Here is a 22,624-nt window from a genome sequence, read left to right on the forward strand (position 1 = left end):
TAAGACGCCGAGGTGCTTTTTTCCTTCTCGATAGGTGAGTAACGTTGGTTTTGCTTTGTTACACAGAACTAATATATGCCTTTGTCCTTTACATGATTATGCTTGTGTGTCATTTTTACTTGTTTGTTTATCTGCAATCGTATTGTTCTTCCCTTCAGCTATGATATAGACACATTTCTTTCCAGTAGTTGCCTGGGTTACGTATGTATGTGTGGGCGGAGCTATTGATACAGGGGTGGGACCCATTTGGGTTAGGGGTGTGTTTGTTTTGGTGATTTCAAATGTCGACATTGGCTTTCAAACATCATAGACCCTGCCTTTAATAAACCCCAAGCGACTTCTGAGTAACTGTGTAATGGATTAAAGTATACTGTCACCAAGTAGGATGACACTCTAGTACAGTACAGTATATATACTTTAACATGCTGTAACACTGTGTTAACAAAACTAGCAAAGGAAACATTTGGAGACCATTTGTATTATTTATACGTTACATATTGTAACGAATGGCCACAAATAGTGTCGGTATTGACTCCACAAACAGTGGCCAGCAAAATCAGGCAGGAAACTGTTAACCAGATGGACTGCATGAGTCAATAGTTAGATTTTTTTCAGCTACTCTCTCTCTCTGTGTGTGTGTGTGTGTGTGTGTGTGTGTGTGTGTGTGTGTGTGTGTGTGTGTGTGTGTGTGTGTGTGTGTATGTGTTTGTGTGTGTGGGTGTGTGTGTATGTGTGTGTTGGTTGAACAGGGTTATGTTGAGGGTCTTCCTTTGTGTTACAACAAGGTATTGATCCTGCCTTCTTTCAGTGCGTCTTTCTCGTTCGCTCTCCTCCTCGTTCTCTCATCATTATAATTCTAAAGCAGTCAAGGTTTGGGAACAAAAGGTTGGTAAGTTGCAGAAAAAATGTTACTCATTATCATTGAAAAAAAAAAAAAAACGGACAGGATGTATTTGTGTGGTTATCTGTTTCTGTTAAGAGAACAAAACACATTGTTTTTTTATATTTGTTCCAAATTATGCATCAGTTTATTCTATGTGCTCAATATTTGTCTTATGACATTGTACGAGATCCTATTTGCAAGATCAATTAATGAAGCTGTCTCACTATTTAATCCAAATACATTATTCAAATTCATTAGACAATGCTTCCTAAAATGAATACGGATACAAATATTATGTTTTGTTATTTTATTTATATACTTTATTTGATTTTTGGAAAGCTTGCCAGCTTCAGAGATTGGGATCAAGCAGGATTTAAAAAAAAAAAAAAATTAATTGAATTGATTTTAAAAACTTTGTGTGTTCTGGGTTAGTGCTTGTGCTCTTAAATATTCATTCTTCATCATTACTGAAAGAAAAATATATTAGCGTCATTATAATGAAATGCTGTTTAAAGAACCATATTCTGACTGGCCTTTAGCTCTGCATAAGACTCTGATAGTGTGTACTGTATATTGAAGTTTACTGATCTGTATACAGTACAGTATATCTAAATATTATTAGATGGATATCGTCAACTGCAACATATATAACAGTCTGTTACTTTGGGAAAGGCTTACTTAGTCACATTAGATAGAACATAAAGATAGAAGGTGTGTGTGTGTGTGTGTGTGTGTGTGTGTGTGTGTGTGTGTGTGTGTGTGTGTGTGTGTGTGTGTGTGTGTGTGCGTGTGTGTGTGTGCGTGTGTGTGCGTATGTGTGTGTGTGTGTGTCACTCTGTGGATGTGGCAGTTTCAGAGCAGGGTGTTAAGCTTATTTGTGCCACAACACCTCAGGAGTACACACAGCGCCAACAGCTTGTGTGGATGAAAACGGATATGAGAGCAGATGTCAGAAGCAGTGTGTGCAGAGGGGAAATAGTCTGAAGGGAAAATTTAAAACTTTGAGTCGGAGGCTGGTGAAGTGTGTGGAGTTTTGTTTGAAGAGCTCAAGAGAAAATAAAAATGGAAGAGAAGTGTTCAGCGTTTACTAGAACGTACAGGACAGCATTGTAATATTTCAGCAACACCACAGAGGCAGATTTGATCTTCTACTGAATGTAATTTGTCTGTAGGCAGAAGGCCACGGGCCGATTGAGTCATTTCAGACGTTTTAGAAACAGCATGATGAGATCTCTTTATTCGTGCTTCGTCAGTAGCAGCCATGCAGCACACAGCCATGTGTATGAAGGGTCTGAATTGAACAAACTATTACTAGAATGAGAATTTTATATAAAAAACCCAGACAGGTACAGTACAGTGACAAAACAGCTAAACATTTTAGTCCAGTATAATTGTACTAAATAAAATCACTCATGGAATGCTGCTTGACCCATCAAATCAGTGTAGCAGAATTAACTTTTGTAGAAATATGTTAGTGTTAAACCAGGGGTCAGCATCCTTAAACACTTAAAGAGCCATTTGGAGCCGTTTCCCACAGAAAAAAAAACACTTTTTTTTATACTTTATGGAAAGTATAGAAAAAAAACTGTACTGTGTTCATTTATGAAATCAATGAACCGCTACAGAGTAAACAAAATTTTATTTGTGCAAGCAAACGAAAATATTTTGGACAGTTTGAACTAACCTTAACAAAAAAGATGCTGGGTTGAAGGTTACTTTCAATAAAACATTCAATGTCTAATTGAGTCCTCTTCGTATTCATGACATCAAAATTTTAACTTGCCGTCTGCAGCAAACCAAAAAATGTGTCTGCTTCTGTGTGTCGGATTTCGCAAGTCGGCGGTTATGACGCATATTTTGAGCGCCAAAAAAATTAAACACGGTTTATTTTAATGTTACAAGATCATCATAATCTTAGAATTATCTTTTTTAAAAACTTACTAACTAAAATAAAAATAAATTTAAATTAAATATTTATTTTCCAAATCTACAGGGAGCCGCAGCAGAGGGATGAAAGAGCCACTTGCGGCTCCGGAGCCGCGGGTTGCCGACCCCTGTGTTAAACTGTAGAGACACTGAGAAGTCAGGTAAATGTAGCCTGAAAATGTTAGCTGTTGGAGGTACGGTGGCTTAGTGTGTAAAACGTTTGCCTCGTATCTCTGGGGTTGTATTGACTTTGCATGTACTCCTCATGCCCTTGCAGTTTCCTCATAGTACTACAGTTTCTGTCCCACTTCCAGAGATGTATTGTAGGCTGACTGGCATCTATAAGTATTTTTCATGGTCCACGGTGCCCCCTCATTATCCCTCATCCCCCTTTTACCCTGAGTCTACTGGGATAGATAATAAAAATGGCAATAAATGTTTCTTGACTACACACACACACACACACACACACAAAACCAAATTTTCATTCATTTATAACTTCCTAATTCTTGTGACTGCTCATGAATTTATCATCATCCCATGCTGAGACCTTTACTCTTACGAGGCAGATAGACGAAGTCCTCCGATGGTGACAGGCGTTGAAATAGTTTCTGATGCAGATATTGTGTATATGTGTGTTTGACTTTAAATTCTAATTCAAAGTAATCATTTATCGGTTACTTAAACAATTGTGTATTTTTGATAGAATAGAAGTTTGTCACATATACCTTTGTTTGTCACATATACATTACATCACAGCGAAATTCTTTATTTTTATGCATATCCCAACCTTGGAAGTTGTGTAGGGGGCACAGGGTCAGCCATGATACAGTACCGCTGGAGCAGAGAGGGTTTGTAGCTGTCAAGCTACCTTATAGCGGTAGCTTGACAGCGCTGGTGCTTGAACCTCAATCCTCCGATATTGAGCCACCACTGCCCTAGAAGGTGTGGGACTCGACCCTAGGAGGTCATTAGAACCATGAGTGTTGTGAAGATGTGTTGGAGTTGTGTTTGCACAGGGCTGAAGCTTGTTCTTCAAATACCAATTGCGTTTACACAGAGTTTGACAAAGCCTGGCATTCAGTCGACATAACTTATGGAGCAGCATGAATCAAATAAACATTTTCTGGGATCGGTTTGTCCTTCGTTCTCTTTCCTTTAAGGAACGATACGTAATATTGATTTTATGCCTCACGATTTCTATAAAACTCTGTATAGATTTTGTATTTCACTTGTATATAAAGATAGCCTTTACACCATTAAGTGGCACTACTGAGTGTATTACACATATTATCACTCGATCACTTCAAGTACAAATGACCACCGATTAAGCCTTGTATATTGAACAAGCCTTCTCGAAGGTTTAGTTTAAAAACAAAACAAAATATAAAAGAGGCAAGCTTGGTGGTCCATTCATAAGATTGTGAGTTAAATGTAGTAACAATAGAGCATGTGTGCAGAATTTTAGTGAAGTAACAGAGACTTTAAGGAAGGGATCTGTATGGTGTACATCCCCCCCAGCGCTAATGCTAAAGACGCTCTATGTGAACTCTATGGGGCTATTAGCTATCTGCAGAATGTTCACACCGACGGACTGTTTATCATCGCCAGAGAATTCAATCATGCAAATCTCAAATCAGTGCTCCCAAAATTCCATCAGTATATGGACTTTGCAGTGAGATGGAAAAACATGCTGGATCTTGTTTACGCAAACATTCACGACGTGTATCGTGTGGAGCTCCGCCCCCACATCAGCTACTCAGACCACATCTCTGTTATGCTAATTCCTGCATACAGGCCACCCGTCAGATGCTTTTACCTGGCTCTGAAGCAGGTGTTCAGGACTGCTTTGAGTGCATTGACTGGAACATCTTTAGGGAGGCTGCAGCCAACAACAACTCCTTCAACTTTTAGGAGTACATGACAACAGTGACCAGCTACATCGGCAAGTGCATTGATGACGTGATCGTCTCCAAGCATCCCATTGCACACCCTACCCATTGTAATAAAGTGCTTTGAGAAGCTCGTCATGAGGCACATCAAGACTCAGTTGCCACCCTCACTGAACCCCCTGCAGTTTGCATATCATCCACAGACGATGCCATTGCCACGACCCTTCATAGACTTTAGTTCAGCATTTAACACAATCATCTCTCGCACCTGATTAAGTAGCTGAGCCTGCTGGGACTAAACACCCCGCTCTGCAACTGGATTCTGGACTACCTTACTGGGAGACCTCAGTCAGTCGATATTGGGAACAGCATCTCCAGAACCAACACACTGAGCACTGGAGCCCCTCAGGGCTGTGTACTCAGCTCACTGCTGTTCACCTTGCTGGCTCACGACCATATCATCAAGTTCTTCGATGACATGACAGTGGTGTGTCTCATCAGCAAGAACGAGGAGTCAGCATACAGCAAAGCGAGGAGGTGCAAAAGCTAACTGCCTGGTGTAGAGCCAACAACCTGTCTCTGAATGTTGATAAAACTAAAGAAATGGTTGTTGACTTCAGGAAAGCACAGAGCGAGCACTCTCCATTGAACAAAGACGGATCCTCTGTAGAGATCATCTAATACAGGGTGTCAAACTCAAAGTCACCGTGGGCCAAAATATAAAACTGAGATAAAGTCATGGGCCAAACTGAATATTTATTGAGAAATTAACTGCAACTGATATGTAATGTTCAACCTTTTTCATATGGAAACAAACTTTAGTTTTGCTTAAATACAGGATCTGGAACAACCAGAGCTTGATATTACAAACACATAAGAAAATAAATTTAGTAAATGTAATAAATGTAGTCACGAACAGCAAGCACCCCTCTTTCTCTGTTGACAGAATGAGGGGCGCTTGCTGTTCGTGACTACGCGTCAATACATTGGCAAGGCATTCTGGGTAGTAGTATTAGCGGATCATGCGGCTAGCCAGCTGTAATGCACATTTGATATGATCTCGTGGGCCAAATATAATTACACCAAATTTGGCCCATGGGCCTGAGTTTGACACCCCTGATCTAGAGCACCAAATTTCTTGGTGTTTATCTAGTGGAGAAATTCACCTGGTCAGTCAACACCAGCTCCATCACCAAGAGAGCCCAGCAGCGTCTCTGCTTCTTACGAAGGCTGAGAAAGGCACATCTTCCTCCCCCCCTGCCTGACTACTTTTTACAGAGGGACCATTGAGAGCATTCTGTGCAGCTGCATCACTGTCTGGTTTGGGCACCATATTGGAACTGCACCATATCGGATCCCAAGACCCTACAGCTGATAGTGAGGACTGCTGAGAAGATCATTTGAGTCTCTCTTCCCTCTATCACAGACATTTACAGCACATGCTGCATCTGCAAAGCTAACAGCATTGTGGATGACCTCACACACGCTCACACACAGTCTTCAACCTCCTGTCGTCTGGAAAAACGTACCGAAGCATTCAGGCCCTCACGACCAGACTGTGTAACAGTTTCTTTCCACAAGCCATCAGTCTCCTCAATTACTGAACTGTACTGTACCGAACACAACACACACACACACACACACACACACACACACACACACACACACACACACACACACACACACACACACACACACACACACACACACAGTTTGCACTGTCTTTTTGTCTTTTGTCTTGCACTATTTGCATCAGGTTGCATAGATGCACTTTAGATGCAAAAATTAGATTATCACACAATAGTACACCTCCTGTCTGTCGCCTATTCCTGTATTTAGGTTTGGCGTTTGTCCCTGCCAGACCCACACTTTTCTGAGTTCTACACAACTGATTTTTTTTTCCTTTAACATCACATCCTGGAGTGTTTATTTTTATGTCCTAATGTATTGCTATCATTATTATTTTTTTATACAATTGTGGTGACAGCAGATGCATTTAAGGCGACGTCACTGTGCTCTCAAGCTAAGGATGAATCCTTTTAATAAATTAATTTCTAAAGCATTCAAAATGTGGAGACTGAGGTTTTATCATGTGTTAGTAATCAGACTTGATATACTTCGCAATACGCTCGTGTTAGGACGATCGCGTTGTTAATGTTTAACAGATTCCTCCCCACCATGTGTTTGAGCGGCTACAACAGCTGGACAGAAGAGCACTAAGAGATCATTTATACCTTGATATAGAGATATCTGTTTTAGAGCCTAATACAGCATCTCTTTCCAAGACGGGGAGGTCAGCTTGAACAGATTACACCTTTTGCTAGTTAATATTCAGCAACATCTGGATTGTGCTTTGCTGATTACATTTAGTGATAGCATATCTTGCTAACAAGAAGGAGGCACACAGACACAATCATGCAATTTCATTAGACTTCCTCTGTAAATCTATTAGCATCAAATTAAAATTTCTTCAAAATACCTCCTTTTTATTTTCAGTTATTGATCTAATCTAACTTTTTATATTTTTTTTTACATTTTTTTATTTTTTCAGATGTTTAATTATCTTCTCAGTGTGAACGTGCATAGAAAATGTTCCCAGCGCGAAGTCGTCCATGTATTACGCTGGCCCTTGTTAAAACTTTGGCTCTGAAGCTGGCTCTCGCTCATGTTCTGCTTTGCTGCTTCCAATCACTCTGACATGTCCATGTGCTGTAACAGTGTGATGCAAGGTTTTAGGATCAGATTCGTTCCTTCTTTCCTGCATCTCTTCTTACGAGAACAAAAGAATCTCACGCCCCCGGGCCACCCTCTCCCTGCTTCCTTCTGTGCAATACGGGTGAAATGTGGTGCAGCTTAGACAGCCAGCCAACCACTGTAGATTTCATTCCTTAAAATAAGATTTGGTCAGAAGGGTTGTCAGATGGGAACAGCTCGAACACTGCCAACTGTATCAATATAAACCCAGACAGATGTTTGGAGCCCTGTGGCATGGGATGAATGCTCATAATTACTCTCAAAGTGGTGGGAAAGTATATGCTGATGAGTTTGTTTTCCAGTTTAATCTTATTTGTGGTGGAATGTTCCTGGTATCAATGTCATCGTCCACCGCAGGGATCAGAACAGAAGGCGTCTCGATTTGAATGCTAATATCTGGAATTTTTTAAATAATAATAATTATTATTATTCTGTGGGGGGCACGTGGCTTAGTGGTTAGCACGTTCGCCTCACACCTCCAGGGTTGGGAGTTCGATTCCCGCCTCCGCCTTGTGTGTGTGGAGTTTGCATGTTCTCCCGTGCCTCGGGGGTTTCCTCCGGGTACTCCGGTTTCCTCCCCTGGTCCAAAGACATGCATGGTAGGTTGATTGGCATCTCTGGAAAATTGTCCATAGTGTGTGAGTGTGTGAGTGAATGAGAGTGTGTGTGCCCTGTGATGAGTTGGCACTCTGTCCAAGGTGTATCCTGCCTCGATGCCCAATGACGCCTGAGATAGGCACAGGCTCCCCGTGACCCAAGAAGTTCGGATAAGCGGTAGAAAATGAATGAATGAATGAATGATTTTAAAAACTTTGTGTGTTCTGGGTTAGTGCTTGTGGAATCCCAGCTTTAGTTTGCTGCCGGTTGTCTTGGTTTCATTAGCGGAACCAGGATTGGTATGAATTTGACAGATCAGATGCCTATAGAAGATTTTAGAGCTTGTTTATAGAATATATTGCATTGTGTATAGTGTCTAGTTTGGAATAAATCAAAAACTTCTGCTTTCTTAAATATCATGTCTAAAGCTAAAATAAAACAGTATGGAGCTGTGAAATCTTTGCATACAACAAATATCTGGTAGGAGCACAGCGACATAACGGTCACTAAATGTTTTAGGCATCGTGAGTAGGAACAAATATGCGAAAGAAAAAAAAAACAGAAAGTGTGTCACAGTGGGGGGATTAAAGTAAAGGAGACATACCACCATTTCTCACTGCTATTGGTGGTCACTAAATTGCTTCAGCTTTGCTCATTTTTGTCACAGGTGCAAATAATGGCCCTGTCTCAAATGGTGCACTTGTGGCCTCGCGCTCTTCATTTGCGTCTGCCAAATAGGTACAGAAGGCCGTAGGGTGTTCCATTTCTCATTTTAGGCTTCAAATGTGTGCTCATCAGTGCCCTCAGTGCACCCTTATTGCGCCATTTAGCGATGCCTGCAATGCAGCAGACTCAGTATCAGTCTCTGAACCCTTTACCATCATTATCTAGGACCAACAGCCAAAACTATATTCAGTCCTAAATTGTTATTTATTGTTAATTGAACTTGTCATTAGAAAGCATTGCAGTAATATCTGTGGAACAAATACTGAAAAAAAATGATTGAATTAAGTGTGATACCTAATCTATTATTAAAGCCTACACATTCATTTCTCTGAAGCGTATGCATGCAAACTGAATTTGCCATGATTTACACTTATCATTGTGATTTTATGTGGGGGTTTTTTGTGGAAATGAGGAAATGATTTTGATTGTAGCTATCTCTATAGCTTGTATGATCATGACAAGCTTAATATTGTGACTCTATTGTAACAAGCACAATGAAATTAAATCTTAAAGATCATCCAAAATGCTCGGTTTTACATCCTTGAAGCCTCTTCCTGGCACTCCTTTTTATACATAATTTGTTTATTTTGTGGAAGGTGTGTCCAAACGTTTGGTCTGTACTGTACCGGGGGTTGGGGACCACTGGTTTAGACCATTTAGACCAATTATTAAATATGTCAAGTTTTCAGTGAAGAGCTTTATTTATTCTTGGAAGCAGTCTTCAGTGACCTTATAGCTTGCTGTTGTGTGGACATTCCACAACATTAAGTCCAGCTGTTACTTCGTATGTCTAGGGTTATAGCATTACATAATATACTAATATATTATGAATATAGTATTTTACACATCAATCTAAAATGCATATAAAATATAATGGTTTCAATTTAATACATTTTTAAATCCTTGCCAACTTTCTAGGGATAAACATCATTATTCTGTATTGGTGTTTTGCAAACATGTTCAACTCTTATTCTCTTTTTTTATTTACTACCAAAACCCCAGTAGATCTGTTGCTCATCCTTTCCTGGGAGATGTCGAAACTGCAAAAAAACAAGCACAGCGAAATATAAAAACATGTCGTTAGTCTAACATATTTAGACATTTTGGCTTTCCGGATCTAAAGAGAAACCATTTTGTTGAGGAAACATCAGTATCAGAAGTATCAATCAAACCGCCTCAGAGATGGGTGTTAACTTAATGAGCTATTAATAACACAATTGATGAGCGGATTATGATCTGTCGGCAGTTTTCCAGGAGGTAAACATATTAATGGCTCTTTGAAATATATGAGTGCTCAGGAAATGCTGTGAGAGATTTGCCCACAAGCATGGAGGTTAAAAACATGCTGGCAGATAAGTCCTTGACAATTCACTTCTCGACTCTGCACAGATTCCCTTCTCCACATGGCATTTGCTCCAGATGGCTAATTCTACATCACTAAAAATAAAATTAGATACGATGCACCACACTACAGAGACGCTGAACCCTGTTAAGCGCTAAGATAATCCTTCAGTGCATCGCAGAACTCGGGCCATCCACCGATTCCTCAAACCTCCTGATGAGTGTTATCTGATCAATTAGTTCCAGTGCCATTACACTCCACTAAAGCCTTCAGGTGAAGTGAACATCTTGCAGAAGCCCAGCTGGCTGAATGTTTAAACTCACCTCCAAAGCCCTTTTAAAAGCGGTGAGCGCAATATGCGTAGTCTAGGAACAGCTCATACCCTTGCATGTCCGAATTATGCGCTAATAAATTCCAAGTCTCATTCGCAGATTTCCTCCAGGGTGCTGAGGGTAAATATAAAGACACCTGAATTATGCAAGTTGAGCATGTAAATGTCACAGCTAAATTCAGCACTTCTTCCATTGTTTCGCTGGCATTTTCAGTATGTTTTATGTATTTTATAATTAGTCCTGATCCCCGGAGGACAGGGAGGTATGAGCCAGAGCATCAGTCTAAGATGTCACTGCTTTAACACAGGGCTTCATTTGAAAGGCAAATTTGACGCGAGATTGGAAGAATTCCGCCAAGATATTTAAGTCCAAAAAAACATCCGTAAATGACTTCATTTCACTCTTTCCCCTTTCCGAAAGATAAAGGAAAGCGCACAATTAGTGCCCATGACACGAATTTTGGAAGCCTCCTGGATTTGCACCCTAGTTAACACTCAGTGGAATTAGCATCAGTCTTGCCTTTTTTCTTTATCGAGTAGCAGACAACACACGTAGCTGAGAGAAAGTAATGCCAGCAAGGAGAAAGTGGAAGTAAGGTCATTGGAAGTGAGTGCGATAGATTGATATATAGATAGATGGGAAGAGAGGAAAAGAAAGAAGGACAGAAAGAATGATGATTTGGCATGAAAAGAGCTAGTTTGGCAACTGTGAGCGACTATCTTCTATGCTCCTCGGCAGTTGAATGCAATTTGCTTCTTTTCCAGCATAATGAGCTGCAAAAAAAAAAAAGAAGAGCTCTGAACTCATCCTCAGCCAGATGGGAGAAGCAGAAAGCAAGAGATGTTGCACATGAGTTGTTGCTTTGGCCATTACTGAAGTGTTTGCTTACACATAATGCTTTCACAGTCACCACTTTACCTCTCACACATTAGTGCTGATTAAAGCATGTTAATGCTTCATTAATATTAGACTTGTTTGTGGAAGGTATGCAGTGTGTGTTTGTGTGTGTGTGTGTGTGTGTGTGTCTCATCCGTATGTAGTGTGTGTATCTCACAGATCTGTCATCACTTCTCTGCTTTACTTCACGGCGTGTCTACATTGTAGCAGCACATTCATTTTGTATGGAGGATGTGTAGAGGATTGTGGGAGCAAAAGTGCTCGAAAGCAGAAAGTGAGAGCAGAAAGAAATGGAAACATTTGTGAACTTTGTGCAAATGAAATACAAATGTCACTGGGCAACAGCCAGAGAATGATCTCATCCCTCCAGCATTTTTTTTTTGCAATGACAGAAATGAATGCAAAAAAATCAAGCCCACTCGATGGTACTCAGAGGAGCCTCAAAATTATTACCGATTTCCTGTGGATTTGGGCCATGACACGTGGTGTGATGTCATCACAACATGCATTCAGCCAAATCCCTCTTCCATTCAGGTGATTCGAATAGAGGTACAGCAATCACCGAGTGCCATTACATGTGTTTCTTTCACTGGCAGGAGTTTAAAAGAGTCATACTGTACAGTATGTTGCAGTTTCACCAATTCAACTACTGGAAATCAAAATAAGAACAAAATCGAATCTTTAAAAAAAAGCCGCAGCAAAAACAACATTTTTGCCAGAAACGATCACAAAAAGACTCACGCATGAGACTCACGCCCACAATCCCAGTCGAGTTGCACTGAATACACTGTAAAGACAAGAAGTAAGCACTGTGCCCGAAAAGCAGCCTTTACACCAGCCTAATCTCTTCAGTACAGGAATATTCAGTGAGAGATTAAACCATTAGCTGGGAAGTTACATGACATGACTCAGCTATAAGAAACATGATCAAAAAATGTCCCAGAGCTTCCTAATCATCAATCCTACAACTCTACAGTACATGCCATATACTCCGGACAGCTCAGTGTGCTGGTTTTTACTCTCAGGTCCCTGAAGCACAACTGTTTCACATTGTGATTAAATCCTAGAATACAGCATGTGTGGATTTTTTTTTTTTATCCACAAAACATGTTCTCTTTTGCATCAGTTTTGTATAAACTAGTAAATTAGGACTATATCTGGCAGTGGTGTTGGAATGATATTAACGCCACTTTCTCTTAACGACTGAGAAAGGCACTTTGTTAGCAGTGGCTCGGGTTTAGTTTGACAAATAGGGTGGCATTTAGGGAACCTGGAGCAGCCTTGCAGGATTTGATCAATGTTATCAGCGCAGTAATGTAGTTAATCATGGGCTCTCTCTCTCTCTCTCTCTCTCTCTCTCTCTCTCTCTCTCTCTCTCTCTCTCTCTCTCTCTCTCTCGCTTTATATCCTCTGTGTTTGCTATTCCTTCCTCTCCATTTCCTACATTGTACTTTAAAGATATTTTGTGTATATTAATGTAAACTATACATGCACACAACACGGTTTCATTTCATAAAAGCTTTTTTTTTTTCAGAGAAAGAAGCTTATGTACAGCAGAAATTGTAATCTTCAAATGTATTTTCTCATTAAATCAGTGTATTGTGAAGTAACTAGCGCTTAGTCTTCAACCGTTACTCCACAAAGACGAGATAATTCTTTACTCCTGTCGGAACAGTGATTTTATTACAGGACCATGGAGGCATCGCAGGAAACAAAACAACGGTATAAAAGGAATAGAAAAGGTCTGAAGGAGGATGGGAATGAAATATGCAAGCGGAGCAGGAGGAGAAATGGAATAGTGAGGAATTAGATTAGTGAGAGGATTGCTGGGCACAAAGGAAAGAGAGGGAGCGGAGGACAAAAAAGGGAGGAGAAGGAGATTCTGTAGAGAAATGAACGTATTTAAATTTCCTCTATTAGTGCTACCAGTGAGAGGGTCGAAATAAGATGTTCATACAGTACATGGACATAAACATCCTTTTGGGATATCCATTGGCTTAAGGCAGCTTTATGAATTGTGCAAGGATAGACTATTCTGAGAAATAGACCAAATGACATGCGCATTATACATAGAAGGTTATTACTGCGTTACAAAGCATGCCTCGGATTTGGATCCAGACTTGCCACTTGCACACTAATTGCTTTTTTTTCTCCCTTAAAACCCACAATAGTGTCTGGCTCGCCTTCCCAATGAAAGGAAGGTAGTTCATACATCATTAAGAATTCAGCTGCACATCTGGTCCCAGTGAAATTAATTTTTGTTGTAAATTTGGTAAAGATGAGAAAATGATGTCAGGGAATACTGATGGTCCCAGACCGATCAGCAAAACCCCCGTCCCCACCCCCCACCACCAGTATAATATGTGCATCAGTGCATATGTGAGTTCTTTCCCAGTTCCCATGTTGCATTGCTCAATGTTCCACTCACTTATTAATATCTGGCCCACGATAGACCCTTCACATTCAGACTAGTTTTTTTTTTTTTTTTCCTTCAGTGAACTATTGAATAATTGAGTGTTTACTCTGGCTCACACAAACTCTTCAGAAAAAGTCCTCATCATCAGGAAAAACATTCATATTAGAAAGTTATACAAGAATACCTAGAAGGTTGATGGTTTGTGACACGTATTCACACAGAAAGATGAATTCAGGACCCTAATTTTCCGATAATTTCTTAACAGGTGTTTTGTTATGGGGTGCACGGTGGCTTGGCGGTTAGCACGCTTGCCTCACACCTCTAGGTTCGGGAGTTTCTGCTATGTGTGTGGAGTTTGCATGTTCTTCCTGTGCTCTGGGGGTTTCCTCCTGGTTCTTTGGTTTCATCGACAGTCCAAATAGATGCGTTTGTACGTTGTAAATTGTTGTGTGAGTGTGTGTGCCCTGAGATAGACTGGCATCCTGTCCAGGATCTACAGTTCCTTGTGTGTGAAGTTTTCTGGTATAGACTCCAGATTCCCTGCAAGCTATTATAATACATAAGCGGTATAGAGCATGGATGGATGCTTCATCAGAGCAAGACTGTGATTCATTTTGCTGCTTAAGATTTGTCTTCGTTCAAAAATAATATTTTGAATAATAAGTATCCTGAAAAAAAAATTACTTTTCATGAATATGGAAAGAAACCAGCTTTTGCTAATAGCAGTGATGCATCTGTTTCCTGTCTCTTGATTCCAGGTCAGGCGGGATTGGCAGAAGAATGCTGGTCCCAGGCGTCTGGGGGCAGGATGGCGTCGTGTTGGCAGAGCAGTCTGGGTGTTAGATGGTTCCTCTTGATGCTCTTGTGGCGCTGGGCACCTCTGGGTGCTCTGAGCTGGCTCCTGGCCTCAGCTGAGCGCCCTGAGCCTTTATCTTTCTCCTCTCTGCCTGGCAAGGCAAGTGTGGCTCAGCTCGACTGGCTCCTGTCAGACAAGGGTCCTTTCCACCGGTGCCCGGAGTATACTGAATTCAAGGAGCGTTTTCAACAGGGCTTCTCAACACGATACAAGATCTACAGGTAAGGTCTTTTTCTGGCATGCTTGAAATGGGAAGAAAAAAGTTTTCCGTGTAGAAAATAGCACAAATTTTTTTTGTTATGCAGAGCAAAATACGAGCCGTAAAATCTTCTTTATGAGTTATTTATTAATACCTCGTGAACAAGTTCTCCAGGGGTAGTGAAATGAGATTTTCAAAATCTCGGCCCGGCTTGAAATCTGCATTACGTAGGCCTATGTAAGAAATCCCTTTACTGACTTATGTGTTGCATCATGGGCCTGGAGACACGTTATTTCCCCTGTGTATGTGTATAATGCATAGAATGAAATAAAAAAATTGATGTGGATATTTATTTATATTTTTTGCCAAGAAAGAAACATATTTCTGGAGAGGTTTGTTTAAATTCAGAAGACACTTAAAACTATATGAAGTGTAATTGTAACACACACATGAGAAACCCTTACATTGAGTTAAAAGGAAAGGCGTTGGCCTCCACGAGCCACTGGACCAGCTTTAAAGCATAATTGCTGGAAGTTTCTGAAACTGTAGTAGTGGGTATAATTTTCTACCGCTTATCCGAACTTCTCGGGTCACGGGGAGCCTGTGCCTATCTCAGGCGTTATCGGGCATCGAGGCAGGATACACCCTGGATGGAGTGCCAACCCATCACAGGGCACACACACACACACACTCTCATTCACTCACACAATCACACACTACAGACAATTTTCCAGAGATGCCAATCAACCTACCATGCATGTCTTTGGACCGGGGGAGGAAACCGGAGTACCCGGAGGAAACCCGCGAGGTGCGGGGAGAACATGCAAACTCCACACACAAGGCGGAGGCGGGAATCGAACCCCCAACCCTGGGGGTGTGAGGCAAACGTGCTAACCACTAAGCCACCGTGCCCCCCTTAGTGGGATAATCCTTCTTTCAAAATATATTCAATATGTGCTTTGTTGATGCTGCTAGAGAATGCTGTGCTACACTTTGCTTCAAAATCTCCCAGGAGTTGAGATCTGGTGACTGTGAAGGCCAGAGCATATGATATAAACTTTTCAGAACATTCAGTGAACATTCTCGTGCCCTGGTTCTACAGAACAGAGCTCTTTTAACAGTACAGAAAGTTTCATCATAGTTTCAGCGAAGCATATCCGTTACAGTGACTAAGTGGTCATGTGACCTTAACCGTTCCACTACAATGTCCCCCACAGCCTGTTGTGACCTGTCTATTCATATAGAGTAATATTTCTGGGAAGCTGCAGCATCCGTGTCATAAAAAGTGCCGTACGAATATAAAGATAGGTGCAAACACATGACATAAATGGGCCAGACCTCACACAGCTTCTCCCTCATGTTCTGCACTGACTAACTCAAGTGACATTCACATTTATTTCCATGGTTTCTCTCAGCACCAGAATGAATCATGCTAGCGTGTTCTCTATGCAAAAATAGTGCTTATATAATCTTGAAAATGTTGTGCCTTTCATACCAGCAAAGTGAGTAATCTTAGTGTGTTCTCTGTGCAAAAATAATGCTTATATAATCTTAATTTGGCCAAACAAAAGATTGGTAATTTGGAATATTTTATAAAAATGAATGCTACATTCAAATGAGCAGTTTACTTTTATTAGAGGAACAGTTTTATTATTAAAAAGGAAACTGACAGCAAATGATTTGATTTGATTTCTGTGAGCTTTATCCGCAACAAAGCTCTGTTGAACACTTTTCCTAAAATATCTACACATATATAAATTCTCCTGATGTTTAAACATCTGGGAAACAGCCTCTTGGCTACTGAATCGTTACCTTCTGTGAAGGTTTCAAGACAGAATATTAACTTTAAAAAGGATATTTTCACTGGTTTAGATTTATATGTCTTTAATTTTCCCAGAAATAAGAATTTCAGGTTTACAACCTACCAATATCTCTGGTCTGGTCTTCTCCATTTTGTTATGTATACACTACTGTATGTTGCATAAAGCTATTCTTTTTTGGTTTTTGGTTCTTTATTGTACTTTTTTTCTATCTTGTCCTTAATATAAGAGTAGGGCATATATTAAAATATAATAAGGCGTATATAAAATATAACCGAACACATAATACACATCGTGTAGTGACTTTTTCTCTTGTTGTAAAGTCAAACTCTATGAATTACACATAAAGCGGCACAGAACCTCTACTTTTCTGTCACTTTTACTTGGCGAGTGCATAGACTCCGCATATGCTTTATTAAATATAATCTGAATATCATTGTCAAAGTTTGGATGGGAGCAGAAGGGAACACCAAAACAGAATAAATCATTCTTAAATTCAATATCCACATGGAAATCAAAAGCAAGAAGTCGTAGAATTAGAAAACAAGGCTTAGTCTTAATGACACAGGTGCATGATGAGACTTTGCAGTGATATTCAAACACCATCAGATGGTAATAGACAAACTAATTAAGGTATAAGCTTCAAACAGGTGCAAACATTACATAACAGACCAGTGATAGGATAGGAAGGAACCCAAACGAAGAAACATGGCGAAACTTCATCAAAACCACATATAGAAAAAGAAACATACAGGCGACGAGAGTAGGGATGACAGGATGAGACTCATATTTAGAGCTTTTGTAAAGTATTTATTGTTTAAGGTTGCTGTTGATGATACTGTTACAGGATTACATGTGTTGTAAACTTTTTTCCAGAGAAGACCAGGAGACTTGGATATCCTTGTGCAGTAGTCTTTATTGTAGATACACGATGGAACGAGTCTGCAAGTCAGAGCGTACTGGCACGGGCGCTGCAGTCATCAAGTCTGACTTAAAGTTGTAATACATTGTAAATATACACATTTTAGGGGGCAGTCCCATCAGATAGTGACAAAACACTCGGGTGACAATCAAAGCATGAAAGCATGTTACAGCCCCCACACCAGATCCTGGACTTTCACCCTTAATCCCATTAACATAACAGTCTTTCTCAGACCCCTTCATTAACATAGAAACGAGTTCACCTCTAATGCTTGGCATTCCTTCTTGACTCGTACCTTGAATCAAATGGCCACCTTAAACAACGGGACAAATGGCACAAAGAGACAGATGATACCCTGAGTTACCTTGCCCCTTTCCTTTCATATTAATGAGATACAGGAACCACAAGTCTAATGTAAAGTTTGAATTTAACTAGCATTGTAACTTGATTTGGCTTCCACATGATCCACAAAAATATGCTAGAATTAAAAGGAAATAAAACAATGACTTAAAATTATTTTCCCACACATGCATATTGGTTAAGTTTAGATTGCTGCAAACCAATAAATAATTTGTGCAATAAACATTATGCTGGTTACTGGAACAATTGACTTAAACGTCAGTTTGTAGGATTACTATTGGTCAGTTACGAAAAGTGATGTTACATGTTAGTAGTAGAGTTTCTAACCTGCATTATCAGGGTCATCAGGGAATAACAAATAGTAATACTCCAAAAACTAGTATACAGTGGCGGGGAATGGTAGGACGTTGGACTGTAGATTGGAAGGTTGTGCCTTCAAATCCCACCACAGCCACCCATGGGCCCCTGAGAGGGGCCCTTAACTGTCAGTTAATAAGATGTATGTAAATTGCATCTGAACGCAAATGCTTTGAATGCAACTGCACATGCACTATAGTGTTGATTTATCACCCTACAGTGTTTATACAGTATGTGTCTGACTGGACACAAATACTATTCATTTTACTGCATTTTTTAGCATATAGTGTGTTAATGGTAATGACGGTGTGAATAAATGAACAAATGTAACTATGTTTTAAAGGAAGTCCACGACCCTATTGAATAAGTGCCTAAAAAGTTGACAAAAGTAAATTTACGGTGTGAAGTATTTTACTCGGCTTTAATTAACACCGAACTTCGCATAGTTAATAATCTAAATCTAAATATCACATGTTTTGGCTCATGTTTCTTTTGACATTTTTAAATTAGAAATACACAGAAGATTGATCATTTTGTGTGATATGTGTGATAATGACCATGTTACCTGCTTTGTACAAAAGATCATTTTTTTTTCGTGTTTAATGACTTCTACTGAAGTGTGTGCTCAGACGATGATCCAATGGATCTGATCTAAAATGAATCACAAGTTTCTTTGCAAACACAGTTAGCTTCAGTGATAATAATAAATACATGTGAAAACTCTAATGTTTTTGCATCATTCACGCAACTACTGTAGATTCTTTTTATCTATTATATATTTAAGAAAGAAGATTTGATCACGACTACAGATAATTGTAAAAGATTCACAAACTTTGGTGGCACATTTTCGCCACATGTTTAGTTTTTAATCCACAGCTTTGTTTTTTGCATATGTATTTTGCACAAATTATTTCTAAATTATTTCTATTTAATATTTGTTTTTAAGGCTGATGCATTGATTGGCACACTGTTTAATGTTAAGTCATGATGAGAGAACAGTGAATGTTTTTTTTGTCTCCTACACTGTGGCTGACAGCAGTTTCGTGGGTGGATTTTGGCTTTTCTAGTCAGCCTCTTCTGCCCCATACCTGTGTGTGGATGACTCTGATCCGCGCCTCAGCATTCCCCTGCAGAAAACTGCAGAAAATACCCTGCTGAAGCATGATGGGTTTACAGAGAGCAAAACAAGGGTCTTGCCGGAGCTGTTTGAAAGGTTGTCTTGCAGGTTGTCTTAAAGACCAATGTGTGTGTTTGTTCTTGCTAAGGTAGTGTGTGTGCATGGGCTGTGTGGTTCAGTGGAGGTGCATAAACATCAGTCATCTGACTGGGTCAAACCTGGAAGTTTTTATTCCATAATTTGCTGTTCCAGCTGCCCTCACCTTTAAATAACACAGCAGATCTCTTTCTTTCTAAACGCACATTTATGGAGAGAGAGAGAGAGAGAGAGAGAGAGAGAGAGAGAGAGAGAGAGAGAGAGAGAGAGAGAGGCATGCCTGCGACTTGCCTCCTATGACATTTTGTATTCTCTATCTCAATGGTGAATGTGACAGACATTATTTACATTGAGCCATACAATAAAATCAGGATAGCACTGTATACAGCTAGTGTACTAATAAACCAAGATATAAAATGTAATATTGAACACGGTGGCTTAGTGGTTAGCACGTTCGCCTCACACCTCCAGGGTTGGGGATTCGATTCCCGCCTCCGCATTGTGTGTGTGGAGTTTATATGTTCTCCCCGTACCTCGGGGGTTTCCTCCGGGTACTCCGGTTTCCTCCCCCGGTCCAAAGACATGCATGGTAGGTTGATTGGCATCTCTGGAAAATTGTCTGTAGTGTGTGAGTGAATGAGAGTGTGTGTGTGCTCTGCGATGGGTCGGCACTCCATCCAGGGTGTATCCTGCCTTGATGCCCGATGACGCCTGAGATAGGCACAGGCTCCCCGTGACCCGAGAGGATCGGATAAAGCGGTAGAAAATGAATGAATAAAATATAATAAGCTCATAATAAATAATTTTACTTATAATACGTTTGGTCCCAATTTTGGCCAAAGCATGTACGGTATAGACCTACTCCATAGACAGTATTTAGAGTAATATATTTCACTTTATTTTATTAGTATCCTAAGAATTCTCTAAAATTTCCTGTTCTATATAACCGTCAGGAAAATCATGAAGAACAGACTAAATAAGAAGGACTATATAGATACAGTAAGCTGGAATGGCAGGCAGATTGAGCTAAAATATTTAACTGTGGTTAACTCGGTTTAGACGGCTGCAACCGGAAACAATGAAAACAGAACTTTTGCATGTTGTAGAAATGACTTCCTGCTGACATGAACTGAGGAACAGCTGCTTTTGCACAGTGGTCTGCGCTCTGACAGCATGTTTGAGGCTAATTCATATTTAATTTTCTCTTGAAAAATGGGCTAGTACAGGAGAAGTCAATTCTTGTTATTTATCTGTAGTCAGATTGGAACAGAGACATATGAAGTGCATTGTTTCCCCTTTAGCTTTGTGTGAACTGCAAATTCAGATCTAATGTCTGCGAAAGTTTAATTTTTTCACTTGAAGGACACACATTTTATAAGTATGAGTAATTAACATGTGACCAGCATCATGACCAGCGCTAAAATCTCATGCTGAGACTGTGGAGTGAATGTTTATGACAGGATTAGTGACGTGGGAGTGAGGCAGTGTTGGCCCTTTTTATGTTTGTTGTAATATGTTCCTCCTTTATTATTATTATTTTTTTATTTATTTTTATTTTATTAGACATTTTATGAGGAAACGTAAGACAAGGTAGTCATGACTCACATCAGTAAAGGCCATGGCGCCATAGAGTCCCTTAGGAGAAGTTTCAGGAGATGGATGGAGTCCCATACGAGCCGTTACCTGTGGGCCGTCCTTTCAATGACAACCAACGGGGGCCTAAAGGAGCAAGATTTAGTCCCTACGGACATTGTAACCTAGTAACAGCTGGTTTTCATGGGCAGTGTGCATCAGCAAGAAAATAACACCTTGCCATATCTTAAGCCGCAATAGACGGGAAGGAAAAGAAAAGACAAATCACCTGTATAGAACTGACAAGATATGGCACAGGAAATGGAAAAACCTTTGATAATGTGACTCATGATGACTATACAGCTTTTTTCTATAAAATATAAGAGACCAGAATTTTAGATTATGGAAACATCAGCCAACCTTGGAGATGCATGTATTAAAATAGGATTGATATTAAATAGTGTATGTAAAAATTTGATGCAATTTGCCACTTCAATCTCTCCTAAGAATGATTGAGGTAACAGCATTCAGTCTTCTGAAATCAGATTTCACATCCACCATCGATGTGTTCCTCTGTATCAGAGTTTTGCTGAGTTGCCTTTCATGCATTGTTTTGGATTTTTGCTGAAAGCACTATTTTGTCATTCCTTATTTATTTAGCATCGAGTGCTTAGTCTTTTTTTTTTTTTAAATACGACACAGTTGTTTGAAAGAGGGACGGGAGTTAGTTTCTCGGTGGTGCTTTCAAAAACATCTCATACTGAGTCTGAAATCTTGTTTTAAACAGAAGGCTGGAGAAAGAAATTGAAATTGGCTTCTGATGCATGGATGCAATGCACAGATGAGAGGTGACACATCAGAAAGCATGTCGACTACAAAGGCTTTTTTAAAAAGTAGACTGAACCGGATGAGACAGCCTGTGTTTAAAATACTCCAGCAGCAGTCTGCTCAACACGAACATCTCACAGAAGCTCAACCTGATTGAGGTCTGAGGAGTTCAGAGTCCAAGTTAACACCTTGAACACCTCGCCTTTTGCCTTGTACGGCGGTCAGCACGGGCAATGCAGTAGCACTGGGAATCACTGCTGTCTGCTCTTGTTAAAATATTGAGTTATTGGGTATAATATATTGAGAATATTGAGTGCAAACCTTAGTATTTTAAATTATTTACTTGGCACGGGAATTTAGCAAGTTGATATGTCTTTTTCCTTTTTTTTATACATACTTAACAATATATAGTTTCCTATTTTAACTTGAGGGAAGAATTTGAAGCTGTACCAGACTACTGATTCAGTTAAATACTTTACTTCTGTTTACAGTGTCTCTATCGGCAAGTGCTCGTCTGTTACATACAGGCTCTACCCAGAAAGAAAATGAAAGCAATCGAAATCCAAAAGGACGTAAGACAAAAAAGCATCGAGAACAGGCAGAGTTTCAAACGCAGGCAATAATATGGAGTGATGTTTGAGATACAGCACAAGACAGGCTACACGGTCTGTATATGGCAAGTCATCAAACAGAGATCAAATAGCAAATCATCCAATGACACACCAAGTCAAA

The 22,624-nt window shown here is 39.9% G+C and overlaps 1 protein-coding gene across 1 annotated transcript in view; it reads left to right on the forward strand.

Annotated features, from left to right (window-relative positions):
• The window catches only part of brinp2 (bone morphogenetic protein/retinoic acid inducible neural-specific 2), a 122,656-nt gene that overhangs the window by 31,939 nt on the left and 68,093 nt on the right, over positions 1 to 22,624 (forward strand). Inside the window, exon 2 of the mRNA XM_027178827.2 lies at positions 14,524 to 14,842. Coding sequence (XP_027034628.1) covers positions 14,574 to 14,842 — 269 coding nt within the window. The 5' untranslated portion in view covers positions 14,524 to 14,573. The remainder of the gene's footprint in view (positions 1 to 14,523; positions 14,843 to 22,624) is intronic.

This window comes from Tachysurus fulvidraco, chromosome 1, assembly GCF_022655615.1.
Source record: "Tachysurus fulvidraco isolate hzauxx_2018 chromosome 1, HZAU_PFXX_2.0, whole genome shotgun sequence".
NCBI classification, from domain to species: Eukaryota; Metazoa; Chordata; class Actinopteri; order Siluriformes; family Bagridae; genus Tachysurus; species Tachysurus fulvidraco.